Genomic DNA, 19787 nt, shown 5'->3' with positions numbered 1-19787 from the left:
TTAAAACCACTGAGAACCCTGCATTTTAAATTGGAATGTTTTGAAGGAGGTACACATTCAGCATAATGATTAAAACCCAAATTTTTTGAAATTCCAACTGAAAATGAAGCAAAATATAGAGCTTTGTTTGGGGTATTGGATATATGCAAAAGGTAAAGCACAACCCTAAGCTAAGGTCATTCACCCAAAAGGAAAAAAAGGCAACAACCCTAGGCAGTTTATCCCCCCCCCCCCCCAACCCTCAACCCCCAAATTCTATGGGGCATACGTAGATGTAGTTGGATAAAACGCGAGAATGAATTTCTCTTTCTGCATTAAAAAGAAAAAAAAAAAAAAAAAGAAAAAAAAAAAAGGAAGAAAAGAGAATATTTTTGGAACAGTAAGATTTGGTCATGCATATCTTCAATTTTATCACAATTTAAGCGATTTTACGCAACACACATGCACTATTGGAAAACTCCTATGAGTTATGAGATCCCGGAGGAAAATTGGTTTATAAATTTAGAGAGTTTGCTCCTATAAAGAAAAAAAGACCTCTCAAGAACAAACACTAAACTGATTGATATTTTTTTTAGGGTACTTAAATAGAAAGTTTGGCAAAAAAAATTATTCACATTAAAAACAAGGTCATATAAAATGCAAAATGAATTTAATGTGGCCAAAGTAAGACTCCAGGCTTGAGGAAGCATAGGCCTACATGCGTTAAAGTCAATTGTAAGATTAAGATCATGAGTTTTTTGTCTACAACCTCTTCATCAAGTTGATTTTTAGATAGATAGATAGAGAGAGGTGCATGCATCTCCTTAATTATATATGTTTGAGTACACTTCATTCAGGCTAAAAATGTGAACAGTTACACCTCAATGGAATCTATTAGCATCAAAGGTGAATCTTCACCTAATCATTTTGTTAAAGGGTCCAAGCTAATACCTTAATATATGAGGTGGGAAGAGCTCCTTAAATATATGAAGGCACCAAAGATTGAACTTAACCGATGTGAGATTATATTTCTACAATTCACAATATCTCAACACTTTCCTCCACATGTAGTTTTGGCATACCTGATTTTACAAATGGAGAGATAACTTATGTAAGACAATAAATGGATCTAAACTCTGATACTATGTTGGAGGGTCCAACCCAAAACCTTAAGATGTTAAATGGATAGAGCTAACTCCTCAAGTATATGAATATATCAAGGACCGAGCTTAATTGATGTGATAGACTATACCTCTATTACTCCCAATATCTCATCAACACATTTTGAGGATTGCCAATAAGATACAAGATGGGTTTAAGACAACCTATTTTCCAATCAGGGATTAAATCTTGGGAATCAAATCGTCAACATCTCAGTCAATGCTGATACGATGTTAATTTGGATTTTTCTTTATTGACTTGGCGATTATTCCTAATTTTTATTAAAAAAAAAATTATGATTTTACTCTTGATCCGATAGGGATACACAAAGAAACAATGCTTAGATTACAAGATCTTTGGCACAATCTTCCGTCGAATGGAGAAAACAGAAGCCCTGATTTATGACCATCCTGTAGTTTTTTTTGCGTTAAACTCCCCAGCTGATCTATGACCACCTTCCTCTTTTGATGTTTATTTATTTATTAAATAAAAGGTTAAGATAATGAAACTTTAAGGAATATGATGAGGAATAAAGAACCTTACTAGGCTTAGCCTTACAGCAGGAACTCAAATAACACCAAACTATCTCTACAAAAAAAGCCTGACAAGGGAAATCCAAGATCGGCATACCTAGAATCCTATTCCCAACTCAATGAGGAGTCTTTTTGAGAGTGATCTGAGATTGTTTTTATTGAAAGATTAGCCCAAACTTAACAGATCATTTTGGGCACTACTGATTTCAGGTTAAGAAAACCAATAAGCTCTTTTTGTAGAGCTTCTTGTGCTTTCTTGGTTCCTTTATGATGAACTGCTTTAGCTTTACAACTGAGGAGGCCATACCTAGAAAGGGAACTCTGAGTGCAATCTTTTGATCGGCCATGAAAAATCCCTGCCTTCAATATCTTATATTGATTTTCTCTCCCAATTCAATCCCTTTCTAAACCACATTTTTGCTAACATACGCGATGGGGGACTGCAAATTGCAACTATTATTCAAACATGAAGTTACGTGTCAAAATTTTAATAGATCTAAACTCAGTTTACGTCATCTGACGGCGTTAAGGTTCCCGTGCAACCAAGAGATAAGGAGAGTACAACGCGACACGTAGCCTGGCACTATTATCAAAATTTGTTTTTCTGGATTTAACTTAGACTGACAGCGCCACACATTAAATCCACCAGACAATACTGTTTCTCAGTCTCTCCCCCTTGGCACTACCACCACAGGTCCACAGGACCAGATCTCTCTCTCTCTCTCTAGAAAAAAGAGTTTCTAGAGAGAGTTTCTAGAGAGAGAGAGAGTAGAGTGCATTAGTACTGGAAGTCCATACAAGAGTGAAAAATGATAAAGAAGGGAAAGAAGGGAAAAAGAGGAAATAAGGAGGATTTCCATTTTGTTATAAGAGAGGATCCTGAGAGGAGAGGTGGTGTGTAAATTAGGTTAAGTCGAGAGTGGTAGCTTCTCCACTACATCCCTTAATTAGAGAAATCTCCCAGTTTTGGTAGAAGGAATTATCAGAACCCCATTGGCTCTTCTCTCTCTCTGTCCTCTCATTCTCTCCTTCTTCTTCTGTGTAAAATCTATCTCATCTTTACATATTATGTGTGCACCAATGACTCTGCTTATTCTTAGATTTACCCTTTTCTTTCCATCTTAGTTCCTTTCTTCTGTTGCAAAGAGAGGACGAGAGAGAAAAACAACCCAGATAAAACAGGAAACAAAAAAAGGAGAGAGAGAGAGGGTGAGGGTGAGACACTTTTGAAAACACTTTCTCTCTCATTCTCTATCACTCTGTGGCTAGAGAGAGAGAGAGAGATGGGGAGGGGACGTGTGGAGCTGAAGAGGATCGAGAACAAGATTAATCGTCAGGTAACCTTCTCCAAACGGAGAAACGGTTTGCTTAAGAAAGCTTACGAGCTTTCTGTGCTTTGTGATGCTGAGGTTGCTCTCATCGTCTTCTCCAGTCGCGGCAAGCTCTATGAGTTTGGAAGCGCCGGGTATATATCATCTATCATCCTCTGCAATCACAAAAATACAGACACTAACATTTTCTCTCTCTATCTTCATTTCTTGATGGGTTTCTCTTCTTCTCACTACTGATCTATGATTTTAATATGAATCTTTACTTGGAAATGAGATTTCATTATTGTGGTTTTTAGTTTCTTTTTTTGGGTTTTTGGTTATGGGTATCTTTTTTGGATGAGTTGAGGTTAAATGTTGTTTCTACTTCTGGTGCATGGTGGTGTTACAGTCTTTCTTTCTGGTTGTGCTTGTGCAGCGTGCACTTTAAACAGTTTGATTCTTACTTAATTTCTGTTTGTAAAGAGAGAAATGATGGTTTTTAGCAGACTCCTGATACTCACCCATATTTCTTCCTAATAATCTTCTTCTTCCTTCCTTCCTTCCTTCGAGGAAGGCTAGGTCTTCGAATGGCTCTTCGACACGTTTCATTTTTTTAATTTTTAATTTTTTAACTTCTCTCTCTTCTCTTCTGGTTTTCAGCTTTACCACTTCAAACAGTTAGAAAGAGAAACGAGAGGATGTTCCTAGGAAGTCTAGGAACTCACAACCCTCGGACCTCGATGCACGATCTAGGGTTTCTCTCTCTTTCTCTCTCTCTCTCTAAACAGCATGGTTGCAGACAATACAACTAACCACATTTTCAACCTTAGATCCTTTGATCTCCCATTGATCTTGTTCTTGTCTGTTGAGATTAACCTAGGTTTTGAATAGCCCTTTGATGACCATCAAAAACTGAAGTTAAGTTTAACTTAAGTTCTGTTAACAAAAGAAATATTTGTTCTCTTTTTTTTTTTTTTTTTTTGTAAGAAAACTATGTGTTCTCACTGAAATGATCTTTGGAAGTAGCCTTTTGTGGTAATTTAAAAAAGAAAAAAAATAGCCTTTAATCAATAAGAAAATAGTTTATCCATTGAATTTTCAAACTTTTTTTTTTTTATTATATATATTTGTTTTCTTGGAAGGCGGAAGCCTGAATATAGCATCCCAAGAAGAAGGTAAAAGAGGAAAGACCAGCTCAGTACCTACAAAGAAGCTAAACCTGTACTGCATGAAAGCCTTCTTTCATCTTTCCATATCTGGCTATAATCATGGCATTTTTTTGTCACTTTTAATCGGTACACAGTACCCATTGGAAATATAAATATTCGATTATTATTGTTATAAGAATTCCAAGTCATGATAATCATGATTGTTACAAGCATCATTGTTGTATAAAACTGATTTTACTCTATATTTGTTTTCTTCTAATGCCCTAGGCTTTGTTAGGTTTTCTTTATCCAATAGACACACATCTACTGCTATTAGCTATGTATTAAGATTCTAGTAGTATGCTATAATCCCACCCCCTCCCCCCCAAAAAAAAAATATATATTTTTACTTGTTTCTTATGTATTGATTTCTACATATTAAGTGTGCAATTTCTAACTAATAGAAAATAAAGAGAACTGTGATATTTTTTTTCCTATCAATTCCGGGAAATCTTATATTTTCCTGACCATTTTTTCCCCATGAAGTTTTCTCTTTGTGATACATTTTCACATAATAAAAATTCAAGAAATTTTATTGCGTAGGATTTTTTGCATTGTTTAGTAGATTTTATGTAGTTTCATGAATTTAAGGTCGCAAGCGTAACTAGTTGCTTATTGTGTTATTTTTATTTTACTTCCTAAGCTCCTCTTCTCTATTTTTTTTTAATTTTTTAGGGGATGTTATGGTTTGATTTTGTTCTTTACTTATATCTTGCATTTTTGGTAGATTAGTGTGATGCATAGCATAATTTGTTTCAAATTTATGATTTTCTATTCCATTTGAATATCTTAAAGATTTTTTTATATATTATCAATAAAGAAGATTGGAATATTGACAAGAAGTGTAGTTTATTGACAGGTAGAAGGTAAACATTATTTCATTTGTCTCATTTTTTCCTTATCCTTAGCTCAATTAACATGCAACTTTGATGCCTCTAGATAGGCTGCTAAAACCAACAGATCGGGAGAGTAAATAAATTCTAATTCTATATTCCTTATAGAATCGATAAGTACAAAAATATTTTCTATATGAGATAGATGGCTAGAAAAACTATTGATTGAATAGACAAAATAACTTGATCTATAAAAAAATGTGGATTATCCTCAATCAGGTGTATTTTCACTGGGAGTCAACCAACAAAGCAAAAACAAGATCATGGACTGCTTATTTTGATATCATAGAAATTTCTTTTTATCCATTACTTTAATTAGCTTTGAATTTTGACTACCAAAAATAATGACCATGAAGATGCATTTAACACATAACAATAAGGTTATGATCAAATGTACAATGTATGAGTGTAACAACATTTGTTCGATGAACATCTAGCATCCCAAGAAGGGGAGGATGTCTAATTTCTTATTAACTATAAAGATAGTTTGGTAATTATATAGACTTAATTTTTCTCAACCAATGGCGAAGAGTGAATCTCTTCATCCACCCCATCTGACCCTTTGATTAGACTAGAAAATGATATATTGGATCATGAACAATGGAGAGTGGGAAGTAATGATAAACTCAGAGTCCAATCATAGATCTCATGGCCATTGGTGAAGAGAGAATACCCTAGGTGAAGTAAAATTTAATCCAATTTATAATGTGAAAATTCGTCTTTGTTTTACAAGGGCCATAATAGGTCAGACTTTTGTAACTCTTTCTATGATGCAAAGTTTTTTATTTTTTATTTTTTATTTTAGGCACTGGGTGGAGGGTGGTTAGAAACTCATTAGGAGACTACATTTTGGTTAGGAAACCCCAAGATAGAGAGAAGCACAGCTGCTTTTGTGTTAGCTTTGTTATTCTCTCTTCAAACCTGAGGTGAGTCTTGCATCGAATGGTTCCAAGCATTTTATGTGGTGGATGTCATTTTATATCAGCAAGTAATTTTGTAGGTCACTTGATAGATATCTGAATAACTTCTACTGACTACCAAAAAGAAAGGATAGCCGAATGCTGAATCTTGACTTCAAGAGCTGTTCCACATGTTGAAATCTTGACTTCAAGAGAGGCTCTACATGTTGAAACATTTCTTCCATGGAGCTTAGACGTACAAAATTAGAGCTTAATGTCTCAGTCTAATTAGATTTGTGCTAATAGAGATTCATAAAATGTTATGGAAAGTTCATATTACTGTGTCCAGGCAACAATGTTGACTGAATTGCTTGAGACAGAACTTTTGTCCAATAAACATCTTTATTGGCATGTTTACAATTTGTTTTCTCGTCTAGATGATTGGGTGTTGATGATCTCTTGTCTTGCACATACTTTTACCCAAAATAAATAATTAAGTCATGTTGTTTGATCCCCTAAGATCCTGTATATCCCCATCCATATTCCTGCAAATTAAACTAGAAGAGAAATAACAGATAAAAGGCCATTTAATAAAGGCAATCACATGTATTCAACAGGAAATAATAATGCTAGGTTACAAGTTAAAAAGTTTATGGAAAACATTAAACCTATTGGATTGAGTAATGTCTTCATAGATAATACTAGTCTATGCAAAGCTAGTCAGTTCTGGTTGGTTGATTAGTCAGGTTCACTAGTCATTGACTTGTTGACAATTTAGATTTGCATTTTGAATCAGTCCCACAATGAGTATGTGGATGCTTTGTAGGCATAATTTTATTATGAATGATTAATTTATTTGATAGGTTATGATGAAATTGAGTTTATGGTTTTAAGATAATGAAATGAATTGAAAATTTCAGTTATTGTATTATGAGAAACAAGAACTATTTTTATTATACTTTACTTTGAGCAATTATATAGTATGTTGCTATTTATTCTTTGAAAACCATACATGGTTACAACTAAAAGAATATATTGGAAGTAACACCAAATAAATGAGAATATAGAACTTATCTCAATTGCATAATCTCTTGAATTGATGCAACTACATACTGTAGAATAGTTTTATTACACAGATCAAATCAAGAACATTTGGAGAGGTTGATTCGTGCCACCATTCACTCTCATTAAGATTGTAGTTGCCCCATATGGTGCAAAATAAGTTCTTATAAATTGAAATCCAAGTTAAAATAGCCGTTTATATTTTCTAGTAGCTATTGCACTCACTCACGGGGCCATATTAGGACACACCTACGGTTGTGCTCAATTTAAGAAGAATAGAAATTAAAGAACTCATAAAATAGCAAAAAGAGAGAGAGAGAGAGAGAGAGAGAGAGAGAGAGAGAGAGAGAGAGAGAGAGAGAGAGAGAGAGAGAGAGAGAGTCTAAGGCATCTTCTATTAATAGAAGGGAGATATACATTGGAAACACCTGTCTAAGAGGATCCAAAAAGATGCAACTCCTGGAGCTAGAAGACATGAACAACTAGTCAATGTCAACATTCACCGCATTCTGGACGACACAAAAATGAAACATCACTAACTTCGCTGATGTGTTGGATGACACTCATCCAGCATTAGTAAAGCCCAATTGCATGTCAGAAAGATTTTAACGTATATCGAAATGGGTCTTGACAAACAACATATAACATGCTCAGAGTGACATTTAACGAACAAAAATCGGCTCCAAGAGAAGGACATCCAATGTCGGTAAATAGAAATTAAGATACAGGTCTAGTCTAGTTGCCAACAAAAAGAAACCACACATATACAAGGCTCGGCTTGGCGCATGCATGTATGTGTGAAAGTAAATCCTAACCCCTAGGAGACAAGAAAGCATAGTGAGTATCTCTTCCAAGAAACCCTACCCTTGTAGTTTCATTATATAATATGAATCGCACTATACTCTATTCCATAAGCAATGTGGGACCAAATATTTCCAACTACTTTGCTTTAAAGAAGCAACATCAAGGATGTCTTGAGTTCAAAACTTGTAAGATACCAAAATAAGGAAAATCAAGAGAGGTATTTTGAAACTTTTTTTTTCATTGTAAATTCATTTAATACAACATATCTCTCAGAAGTTACAAAATACCAACTATACAAAATTGAGTGATTGAACAAATAAGAATATGCTAGCTCACTGGATTATGGCTTTTCGTGAGCAATAGGAAGGTTGATAATATAGTCCACCGACAAGCTCATTTGGTCTTGGATGCAGTACATTGGAATCCTGAAGCACCACCATGAAAAATCACCTAGGATAACGGTGCACACAGTCATTGTTGGAGTTGGCATATAAATGGCCTCAGATTAGAGAAGCATGGCTTCACATCTTAGTTGCAACCGATGTGGATCCATTCCAAGGCCTCTCATTCAAAACCATGCTTTAGGTGTATATGCCTCATTTTTCCATTGTAGACATCACTCTTTGCCTTAGCAAATTCAGCTTTGACTATCACAATGAAGTGATAAAGATGGCACAAGCTTTGGCAATAAGAGAATATTTGCCATTAGATATCTCAACCATTTGTTTCTCTATGAAATTACTCTACCACCTAATGTGAATATGTATCCACTAATAGCCAATAATTCATTTATACCCAAAATGTAGTTTGCATCATAGTACCATTCAACTATTGTTTGGTTACCACTATAATGTAAGGATGTCAAAGTTTAGATAGACCCAGCAAGGCCTGTTCCAACGTGTGTATGTGTTGTTAAATTAAACCCCAAACCCCAAAGGCAAGAGAGCATAATGAGTCTTTCTTTTCAAGAACCTTATCCTTGTAGCGCCCATTTTTACAATATGAACTTCACTTTACTCTTCCATATGCAATGTGGGACTTAAGATTTCCCACTACTTTGCTTGACAAGAAGCAAAATGGAGAGGTTTTGGGTTAAAAAATACTGCTGACAGAAACAAGGACAGCCAAAAGAGGTATTTTGACACTTCATTTTTATTCGTAAATTCATTTAATAGGACAGAATATGATTTGTCTATCCCAAAAAAAAAAAAATAACATTTTTATTCTATCTTTTTCTTCTTCTCTCTTTCTTTTTTTTTTTTTTTTTTTTTTCAAACTTCCAAAATAGTTTTTGCAAATATTTTCTTCAATATTGTTGAATAGCCATCAAAATACTAAATCCTTATGGCCAATACAGTTCCCATTCTCATCTTAACTCCAATTTTGAACCAAAATTATATGAAAGATGAATCTTTCCCTCAGTTCATTTGCTACCAATGGTTTTTTCCTTCCAAATGTCAATGCCATCAAATGCAGTAAATTGTTTCCTAAACTTCAATATATGGGCATGTTTTGCACAAGTTCCCCATAAATGAATTCAAAAGTATGAAATTTTACATTATCTATTAATTTAAGATATCTAATATTACATTTGTTTTAACTTTCAGTATGAACAAAACACTTGAGCGCTACCAAAGATGCTGTTACACTCCTCAAGACACCAGTGCTGCTGATCGTGAAACTCAGGTTTTTGTTTTTCAAACTCTTCCTGTCAATTTCCCCCTCACAAAGATAACTTTCAAGTTGACATAACATCTAGCTTTTAATGAGTGGATTAGATTGTACGAGAACCTGATCTGTTCTCTATCATATTATTATTATTATTTTTTGCTAACAACGGGTATTTAAGTCTTTGACCTGGCTAATCCCGTGGGCCCATATTGATCCATAACCGTATGGATTGGGTCATACCGGAGTTGAATGAGAATTGTTCAACTTCCACTGAAATCAGTAAAGAATACTAAACACCCCAGTGTAAGTGGCCACAAGAAAGTAAGAGGAGTTGAACACAGAACCACATACTTCCTGAGGCTAAGATCCCTTGCCAACTCGACTACCCCCTTTGGGTTGTAGGACTGTCATACTTGTTATGATGTAATACAAATACATGCACTCCATTATTGTAAATGATTTGGGTAATTTCCTTATGTTTTTAAAAACTTGTCTTAGTTCTACAAATGTCTAATAGAGCCTGAAGATCAGATATCTGAATACAGGAGCTACATGAGGAGAATATCAATAATTCTTGGATCTAGCTAATGAATTTACTATTTTCTTTGTCTATTTCCCCTCTTTTTCTTTTCCATTGGTGATTGCAGAGCTGGTACCAGGAAGTCTCCAAGTTGAAGGCAAAATATGAATCTCTTCAACGCTCACAGAGGTTTTGGCTGACTACAATATTGCTCAATATTATAACTTAGTGTAGCAATTATACCTTTATCAACCACTCTAACAGCTATAGCACTGTACTTTAGTGCTATGACAGGCAATTGAACTAGTTAAACTACCACCACCATTCTTCTCTATCCATACTAATTTTCTTATTGGAAATCCCTGTTAAGGCATTTGCTTGGGGAGGATCTTGGTCCACTTAGTGTGAAAGAGCTGCAAAATCTTGAGAAACAGCTTGAAGGAGCTCTGACGCAAGCAAGGCAACGAAAGGTAGCTGTTTTTTCATTTGACATTTTAGATTGATGGATGAAAAACTGATTGTGGTTTGTATTTTAACATTCACAAGATAGAATTAAGGTTTTGTAAGTTGCAGAGATTTAGTATGTTAAGTTCTCCTCTCTCATCTCAAGTTTTACTTTACATATGAAGAAGTTCATATCACCAATGTGCCAATGGTTCCTAACACCGATGGTTAATTCGCCCGTTAGGCAGTATCTACTGGTTATTTTGACTGTTGGATGGATAAGTGTTTTTTAAATTGGCCACATGTCAAATTAAATGGTATATCTCAAGATATGATAGATGCATATATTTTTTTCCTGCTCTTTTTTTTTTTTTTTTCTTTCTTAATCATCATTGTCCTTCCAACAAAATTGACTTCTTAGAAAAAATTCTAAGCCATTACTCTCATCTTAAATAATTTATATTGAAAGAATACCAATATCATTGATTAGAATCTAGTGCTATGTTCACTTCATTCTGGCCATTCAGTATAGCAATAATTACTTAAAAAAGAAATTCTGAAGGGATCTAGAATAGTAGTGTCCTTTTAACTTAAGGATAGGTGTTAATTAGGGGAGAAGTCCAAAATAAACTGCATATTAATCAAGTGAATATCTTCCAAAATACAAGTACTGCAGTTTTTTGTATACAAATAAATATCCAATTTTTATATAAAATGTTAGAAAATATATTCCATGAACAAGAATATCTCACATGGAGTGGTAACAACTCATACAAATGAATAACTTGAAAAGATAAAGGTAATAAAAATGTTGTGCTAAAATGTTTGCACTACCTCGTAGAACTACTGTTAGTTTTGCTGATGGGCGAAGGCGTAAAGATGCAGCTCAAAAATAAACTTGAAAATATGGAAGAGTTATATTACAAAAATAACGAATCAAGTACAAGATACTAGGGTTAGAAATGATCACTTAATTTTGGGATTGCTTGGGGAGTCATTCACCAAAGTGTGGAACTCACACACTAGAAGAGGTTACATTGGAAACAAACTCTTTTATTTCTTACAAGTTAAAAGATACAAAAATATTTAGGAAAAGAAAGATCAATGAGAGAAAATGGAGTCAGCACAGGGCCAAATTAGTAATAGCTTTGGAACAACTTTTGTGACTTTCTCAGAGCTCCAGAAGAGAAGAAAAATGCTCCGCAATAGATGCTCATCACATCGTGGTGACATCATCACTTTCCATTGCTTAAAAGAACTCATTCTTAAGTTTGAAGTGGACATAATCGTCCAATTCTCTTGGTCAAGCTTCTTCAACTTATCCTTTACCTCTCAGTGTGGCGCTCAAGAATTAGAACTTATTTTAATACCAAGTTAATGTAGCACAAAAATAAATTAGAAAATACAAAAGAGTTTTGTTGCAAAATAAAGAACTGAGTAAGATATAACAAGGGTTAGAGAAGACCCCATAGCACTAGGGTCACTTGGGGACTCACTCATCCAAGTGTGAGACTCACCCACCACAAGTGTGGACCTCAAACTCAAGTGGTGACTCACTTACCCAAGAGTGGACTCATTTACCATAAGAGATTGCATTAAATACATTTTTCTTAGAAGCCAAAACACACACACACACTAAATGCATCTCGAATATGGTTCTTTTAGATATAAATTAAGTGACAACAAACTTGATTAACAACATTTATACTAGCTTATGCTCTGATTCCACTAATCATGCATGATACCAATTCAATTAAATAATAAATTAAGATTACTCTTAAACATGTATATTTTTAAATTCCCATTCCAAAAATCTAGATAAGGAAAACATAAATCTAAACAAGTGAGGTACCAGTTGAGAGAGAGAGAGAAAGAGAGTTTTGTCAAGTGAAAAGTTTACACAAAATGAAAAAAAGAGCCATTTCAATATAACCATTGGAAAAAACTACTGGAGAGGGAAAGAAATGTAGAGTCACAAACAATAAATGCTCACCACATCATACTGACATCATCACCTAATCGTGGCAAAACATAGCATGTTTACATTATATTATGTGGGAGTGGAGTTTCCATTTAAATATGCCCTCCCAGTGAGAAATAAATAATGGCATTACAGAGAAGAACTAATATGTAATAGAAAAGTTCAAAAGGACATGAAGATAAGGGGTATCCTAGTTGTTTTATAGGCTACAGATGGTGGGGTTCTATTCTAACAAAACTTTTAGCTAGTTAAAAACTGTCACTGCAATTCAACATCATCTTGAAATATAATTTTCATTCACCCAAAAAAGAAACATCATCTTGAAATTTATTTCATCCTACTGAAACAGCTTTGCTTGTATCTCTGTGCTTGTATTGTTGCGAAAAACAGCTCACTGATTATTCATTTGTTAGAGGCAGAAGTTAAATTTTTGCAGATAGGGATCCTGTAGAACCATCTTTATTTCTGCTATTTTTCATCATATACAACTTTTTACACTTGTTTCTCTTTCAACAAAACAAAGTTAGCTATTCTATCACAATTTATGCAGAACTTTCATTTAAAATATTTTGTTCTCATATCAGTATCTTGTGAACAAAATATGAAGTTGAGGTCCATCATCCGTTTATTGTTTTCTAAATGCAGACACAAATGATGCTTGAACAAATGGAAGAACTCCGCCGAAAGGTATGCACCTATTAGATGTAGAAAATCCTTCACAAGTTTTCCTCTACCTTAATTGATTGTCAGAAGGGGAGGGCTTTCATATATACACAAAATTATTGTCTATGAAAGTTGATTTTATCATGACAGATCTCCTTTCAACAGATTTAAGTACTTGATATGATCATGGCTAGTTTTTTTTTTTTTTTTTTTTTTTTAATCTAGTTGAACTCATTCAGCCACTTCCATGCCCACCCTTTTGCTTATCATGGAATTCATACCTGCCCTAATTATAGGTATAGGAGTAGGTATTGAATCTATACCTGCCCCAATTATAGGTATAAGAGCAGGCCAGCCATTCAAATGTGGAGAAGCTGCCTCCATGGAATTCCAATGGCCAACAAATATCTAGGTTTCCACCTGCATGCAAATCACTGTTTCCTGTACATGAAGGACTTCAAGTGAAGTTCTGCTTTTGTTTCTTAGAATTTTATAATATTCCAAAAAAAAAAAAAAAGGAGCATCTATACAACTTTGATGCAATTTTGGACCAATAAACAAAGTAAAAGATTTTGAGTAAATTTTCTTAAATACTAACACTAAAAGGAAAAGGCTCTCTGAGCAAGTGATGTAGAGAGTACACTAATTAATGAGGAGTGAGGACGAAAGAGAAGTCATATCAAGAGAGAGAGGGGATCAAAATCCTCTGTTTTTCTCATCCATGTTTTTTCTTGTTTTGCTACCTGCAAAACGCGACACGTGGACAACAAGGAGACCAACGGTCAAGATTGGGTGAGGATTATTAAATCCGGTGCGTTGGTCTTAAAGTTGTCCACGTGTCACGTTCTGCAGGTAGCAAAACAAGAAAAAGCAGGGATGAGAAAAACAGAGAATTATTTTCTAGAGAGAGGTGCTAGTGTACCATCTGCAGTGGGGTCAGATAACCTTTTCCCAACAATAAAACAGACCAGAGGAGAATTGGATAGTTTTATTTCCTTTTTCTTTTTCTTGTTTCCCCTCTTCTTTTGCTAATTGATGCCATTTTGTTGTGTTCTAGTCGAAGCACATTAAGAATTACATGTCGAGACTATCAATTCTGTAAGCTCAGTTTAGATTAAATCTAAACAATAAACTGTAGAAACTTCTGCCATGATTTCTTCCCCAATGAAATTGAGGATATCTACAACATAGATTTAAGGGTCAGAAATCAGAAGCAGATCAACCACCACCGATATTGATTAGATCCCAAGTTAACTAAGTACGGAATTGGCCTAATCAGACCAAACTTGGTCAAAATGCAATGACACACGTATAACAGCAGAGTTTTATGGAGGAATCGGTAACTCAACTTGTATCAGTCTGGTGATATGATTCAACATTCTAGTGTGGACAGTGATAGGGTTACCCCAAGGTGAGCTACCTAATTCACTCACCTGGTCATATCAATCAAGTTGATAGACTGTGCTCGAGACTTGTGATTGTTATCTTATTCTCCATTGTTAGTGAAACAGTTTTCATTTCATCGTGGACATGCTATCTCTTGTCGAATCATATAAATTTTTTTATTTTTATTTTTTGTAAGATTGGTACAGTGTAGAAGGTAATAGCCAGGAGAGTGGAACTCGAGACCTTTTTCTGAGTGTAACTCAAGACCTCCTGGTGAGTGTGGTCTTTGTGTAGCACAACCTCACTATCTATGGGCATTTCTGTGATTTTTTGTTTGCTATTTCTATTCATTATTTGTTCTGTTGTTTTTAGAACGCTTCACAGAAGTTTTCTTAATAAAAGTAGATTGGTAGCTGCTAGAGATGTTCTTCCCCATTTTCATCATAGAATACAGGCCTGTTTATTAATAGTGTTTGGATTTTCAAATATTGAGTATATATAGCTATGCTTTCTGAACTGTTCAGTCCTTTAGATTGGTTTGCAGAGGTTAGTTGACCATAATACTGGTTCATATTTTCTTCATCTTTCCTTCAAATCAAGTTTAAAGATTTTCTGGTTTACGCTTGCAGGAGCGTTATCTTGGAGACATAAACAAGCAGCTCAAAAATAAGGTTTTGACAGTGATTTCTCTTTATTTTGGTGCTAATTAATAATGACAAGTGGCAACATTTACACTTTGGTTGTTTGGGTGTGTGTGACTACTGATATCCTTTCCATTTCTCTCATGTTTGATTAGTTGGTTGAGCTTGAAGCTGAAGGACATGGCTCTCTTAGAGCCATTCAATGCTCCTGGGATTCTACTTCAGTGATTGGAAACAGCACTTTTACTACACACCCTTCTCAGTCCAACCCCATGGACTGTGAACCCACCTTACAAATAGGGTAGACTCTCTCTCTCTCTCTCTCTCTCTCTCTCTGTGGGTTTCCAGATGGATTAAACTAGAGCAGTTCTTCTAACTTGAATGATGTCAGTGCAGGTACCACCACTTTGTTACACCAGAAGGAACAACCATTCCTCGGAATGTATCTGGTGAGAGTAACTTCATCCATGGATGGGTCCTCTGAACTCTCAGGCAAACTCAGCAAAAGACCAAAAACTATAAGCTTGAATATATGCTGTGGATAAGATGGGATTTGTTGAATTATTAACATATTATATGTTTTCTCTAAGCTTCTATGCCATGGTTTGATGGATCTGCATGCTTTGATCATGATTCATGATTATATACTGGTTTTTTGAAACTTTTCAGTTGCTACCAAGAAAAAATATAAAATAAAAAAAGAAGGGCTTTGGATCTTTTTCTAAAGCAAGATTGTTGCAATAGTAGGGCTTTTGGACCGGGTTGGCAGTGTCTAATATCAGCCCTAGACCTATTTTGAGAGTGGTAGGAAACGGGGAAGAGACAATATGAATAGAAGAAGGAAATTGGATTTTTTTTTTTTCAAGGATAACTTGGGTAATTACTTATCCTACAAGAGATGACTCATTCTCAACTGGGTTTTGGATTTAGGGTTTAGGACTTAGTGGAAGTTAGAAATGTTGAAGATATGGTTAATGGTCCTGCGTACCTTTGGATAACTCAACAAGATAAACATTTGGTCAAATTTTCCGAAGAATGTGACATCTTCGCACGAAATATTTACTACTATAGATTATGGATTAAGTTTTCCTTCACCCTGACTACAACTGATAAAAGGTGACAATTGATTTGTTAAATGTGTGGCCAGGGTATCCTACAACTTAGATTTATTAGTTCCTAGTTCCTACTTCTTTTTAAAAAAAATCTAAATTAGTTTCAATCTTTGATTAATAAGATATTTTCATATTTATCCATGTAAGGTTATCGTTATTAACATAGAATCAATCAAGTTAGTGCTTGGGTGATGAGTTGGACCAAAATTTGTAACTAATGTCACCCAAGTCACATTGATATATTAAATGAGTTAGTTGCCCTTTCAGCCATGGTGAAGAGATTGTCAAGGGAGAATGGTGGGGTTTGTAGTTCCGATGTATATATCGATTTTGTACTATAGGAGTGGGGTTTGATCATTTATGATCTTAGATAGATATAACGAAGAAAAAAAAAAAACTCCTATATTTAGTTAGGAATTTCATAAACATAAAAGTAGAATATAAAATGAATGCTTGTTGGGCAACTACTAAGTCTTGCTATGGCAACTGGGATGTTTTGAAATTCTAGTGGCACTACTTTATGGCATTTCTCAAAAATATCTTACTATTCAATCAAATTATTGTGCCGAGTTTGAGCCTTTCATATGAGATTGGAGATTGAAGATTGCAAACCACAAGAATGTCCAGTTACTAGAGATTGAAAGTGACTCCACAGCTTTAGTAATAGCTACTTATCTTCAAAAAATTGATTCCTTGGATCTTCATGTCTTCATGACTATGTCGTTTTAGTAAGTCATTTTCTTGACCAATTGATTGGAAGATTTCACAATAACTTGGATAGGAAAATATCGTTGCTCACCTTTTAGCCAAGTAGGCAACAGAATGTACCTTATCATTTATCTGAATGATCACCTAGATATTTTGGGGCATGAAGTCATGTGGGATACGCTTGACCAAGCCACATTTCACTTCCACTGATTTTATATTTATTTATTTATATATTTTTGTATTTTTATAATTTTCTTGTTGATGACAGTGTCGAAGACGAGAAACATATAAATTATTATTTATTTATTTATTTTTAATCTCATTTGAGTGTTCCTGAATGTTAATCATGCCCTCTTTTTTTTCTTTTTGTTAAAATATTTTTTATCCGAAAATAAAAAAATATTTATTATTCAGAAATTATAGCCCTCAAATTTGTGAAGTATAATGTCATATGTGAAAAATACAACATTATATATTTGGCTTTCCCTCCCCCTCGGTTCAAATTCAGCATTATATATATGGCTTTTCCTCCCCCCGATTCTCTTGCATTGTAGGTTTTCTTTAATTATTGGTGATCATGAATAATGAGCTAATGAATCTCCTTCTTTTTGCCTTTGAACTTCCCAATCAAATTCTTCATAACATTCATAATGATCAACCTTACGAAGATCCCATTGGATTCTGAAAGCTCGCGTAGCATTAGTCTTGATAAACCCCAATTTCCACATGACCATCGTAAATTTGTGGATAGTCATGCCATGTGACCATCATATTTAACATTTGGCAAGCATGCACCAAATAGAGTGATAACGAGGTCAGTCAATTTGAATCTGAATCAAATCATGATTCAAATTCGATAAAAAATTTTATTGAAAAGAATAATAAGTGACTTGGGGATTAAGTAAATCTCTTCAAGATCCTTACTTATAGATGTAAAACAATTTTTTAACCTAGTTATCTTTTTTTTTTTTTTTTCTAATTTTTAATCTCATGAATCTAAATAGTCCCCTCATCTCTCCTCCACCAAAAAAAAAAAAATTCCTTTCATATATTTAGTTAACATAATTTTTTTTTGTCCAATTATTTGATTTCTTTCATGCATATAGGAAGGGGCTCCGTATTAGGTATTACTATAATAAATGTCACATGGCATATCAAGGAGGTTCAAATTGTGTAAAGTAGGGACAATAGCTCCACTACTTATATATCAATTTCAACCCTAATTTAATCGGCCACATGGCAAGTAAAGCTTTATAAAAAAAATCTCTTATTTATATTTTTCTCTCCAATTTCCTATACATTTCCACAAAAGAAACAATAGATTTCCCATGCAGCCAATGATGGGAATTTTCCAATAACATCAATATATGGCGCCATGGCGGGGTAAGAAATGATATCATCCATGTGGGTAGGGGTCTCAATTCGTGGCCCGACCTGACTAAACCGACTAAGATCGATTGTTTATAGACCAGCTTGGCTTGAACTGTTTATTAAACTTGTCGGGTTTGAGCCTGACCCGTTTACAAACGGTCGATCTCAGTCCTGCTACTTGGACCATCGGGCACCCGATTGAGACCGATTGAATAACATCCGACCGAGACCGACTGAATAACATCCGACCGAGACTGGACTATTGTGCACCGGCTTGGCCCGACCCTTTAATGATTGTAGAATACCTATTTTACCCCACAAATTAAAGAGTGAAAACTAAAAAGTAAAGACAAGTTCACATTTTAAATAATGGTTATATTTGGTACTATTTATTGATTTATTATTATTTTTTTGGGTTTGGATGAGTGGGCTGGAATATAAAAGCACATTTTAAAGAGGGTCCGTTTAAAAACCGGTTAAAGTCCATCTAACATTAAACATGTTCGTAGCCTGGTTAAGGCCTAAACTAAAGTCTGATTATAGCCCGAGGCCGATCGACCGACCAAATATAAAGCGTACCATGCCCACAATAACTAAGCCTGATTAGTTAAATGGACAGACATGGTGCAACCTTTAAAAGTCTTCAAGCCCAATTAAGCCCGATCAAAACCAGACCAACCCGACCGGTTGATAACCCTACGTGTGGGCATGTATGATCAAACGGATCAAAGGTAGTGACTACTAAAATAAAGGAATAGATTTTTTCAACAAGCACAAGCAGCATAGAGGAACATATCAACGAGGTGCAATAAAATAATATTATATATTGAAGGACAATGAGGTCATTTCATATGAGAAAGAGAGATAGACATATTAGTGCTAGCATACCTTGCTCCACCAAGAACTTTTTCCATAATAAATAAGGGAGAGGGTTACTAGAAAGGCATCATGGCCCTTGTGCTAATGCAAGGGTCAATGGAGAAATCTCATCCTTGTTGATGTCTCTACGAATGTTCACATTGGTTCCACACTACACAGTCTATTAGTGATTTTCTGCCCGAACATGTACGAAAACCTTTTTCCTTTTGAGATATAAATTGTTGTACACTACATTGATAGGAAAATCCATTCTTGGACAAGGAGGTCATCACATTGGGGAAGAGAGAAATAGACACGTATGTCGGGCTAATCCAACCATGTAAATCTTATGGCCATTAGATCAATGGTTTAATCTTGTGAGACTCCATCGAGAGCAATGGAATTCAGATCCATCAATTCATTTCTCTCCATCTGTTAATCCATTGCCCCACAGTCTGTTTCATGAAAACGATTGGCGTAAAGAAAACAACTGGCAGGAAAATAAAAGTTGTATTTTTTCCATACGATTGGATAGATTTCTAAAAATGATATTTTAAGCAAATGTCAAAGTCATTCAACTGTG

The 19787-nt window shown here is 34.7% G+C and overlaps 1 protein-coding gene across 2 annotated transcripts; it reads left to right on the top strand.

The window, feature by feature from the left end:
- The first annotated feature begins 2419 nt into the window (after positions 1–2419).
- On the top strand, positions 2420–15798 carry LOC122064257 (agamous-like MADS-box protein MADS3). 2 transcript variants are annotated; one of them, XM_042627968.1, is made up of 8 exons: positions 2420–3138; positions 9457–9535; positions 10168–10229; positions 10411–10510; positions 13111–13152; positions 15144–15185; positions 15311–15456; positions 15547–15798. In XM_042627968.1, exons 1-8 carry the CDS (start codon positions 2957–2959, stop codon positions 15698–15700), a joined length of 807 nt encoding a protein of 268 aa, XP_042483902.1. In that variant the 5' UTR covers positions 2420–2956; the 3' UTR covers positions 15701–15798. The 2 variants fall into 2 exon arrangements, with proteins under 2 accessions (XP_042483902.1, XP_042483903.1); XM_042627969.1 differs by having other exon boundaries at positions 2426–3138; positions 15552–15798.
- Positions 15799–19787: the final 3989 nt, after the last annotated feature.

Source organism: Macadamia integrifolia, unplaced genomic scaffold, assembly GCF_013358625.1.
Source record: "Macadamia integrifolia cultivar HAES 741 unplaced genomic scaffold, SCU_Mint_v3 scaffold1584, whole genome shotgun sequence".
NCBI lineage: Eukaryota > Viridiplantae > Streptophyta > Magnoliopsida > Proteales > Proteaceae > Macadamia > Macadamia integrifolia.
This window is presented reverse-complemented; position numbering and strand designations above follow the sequence as displayed.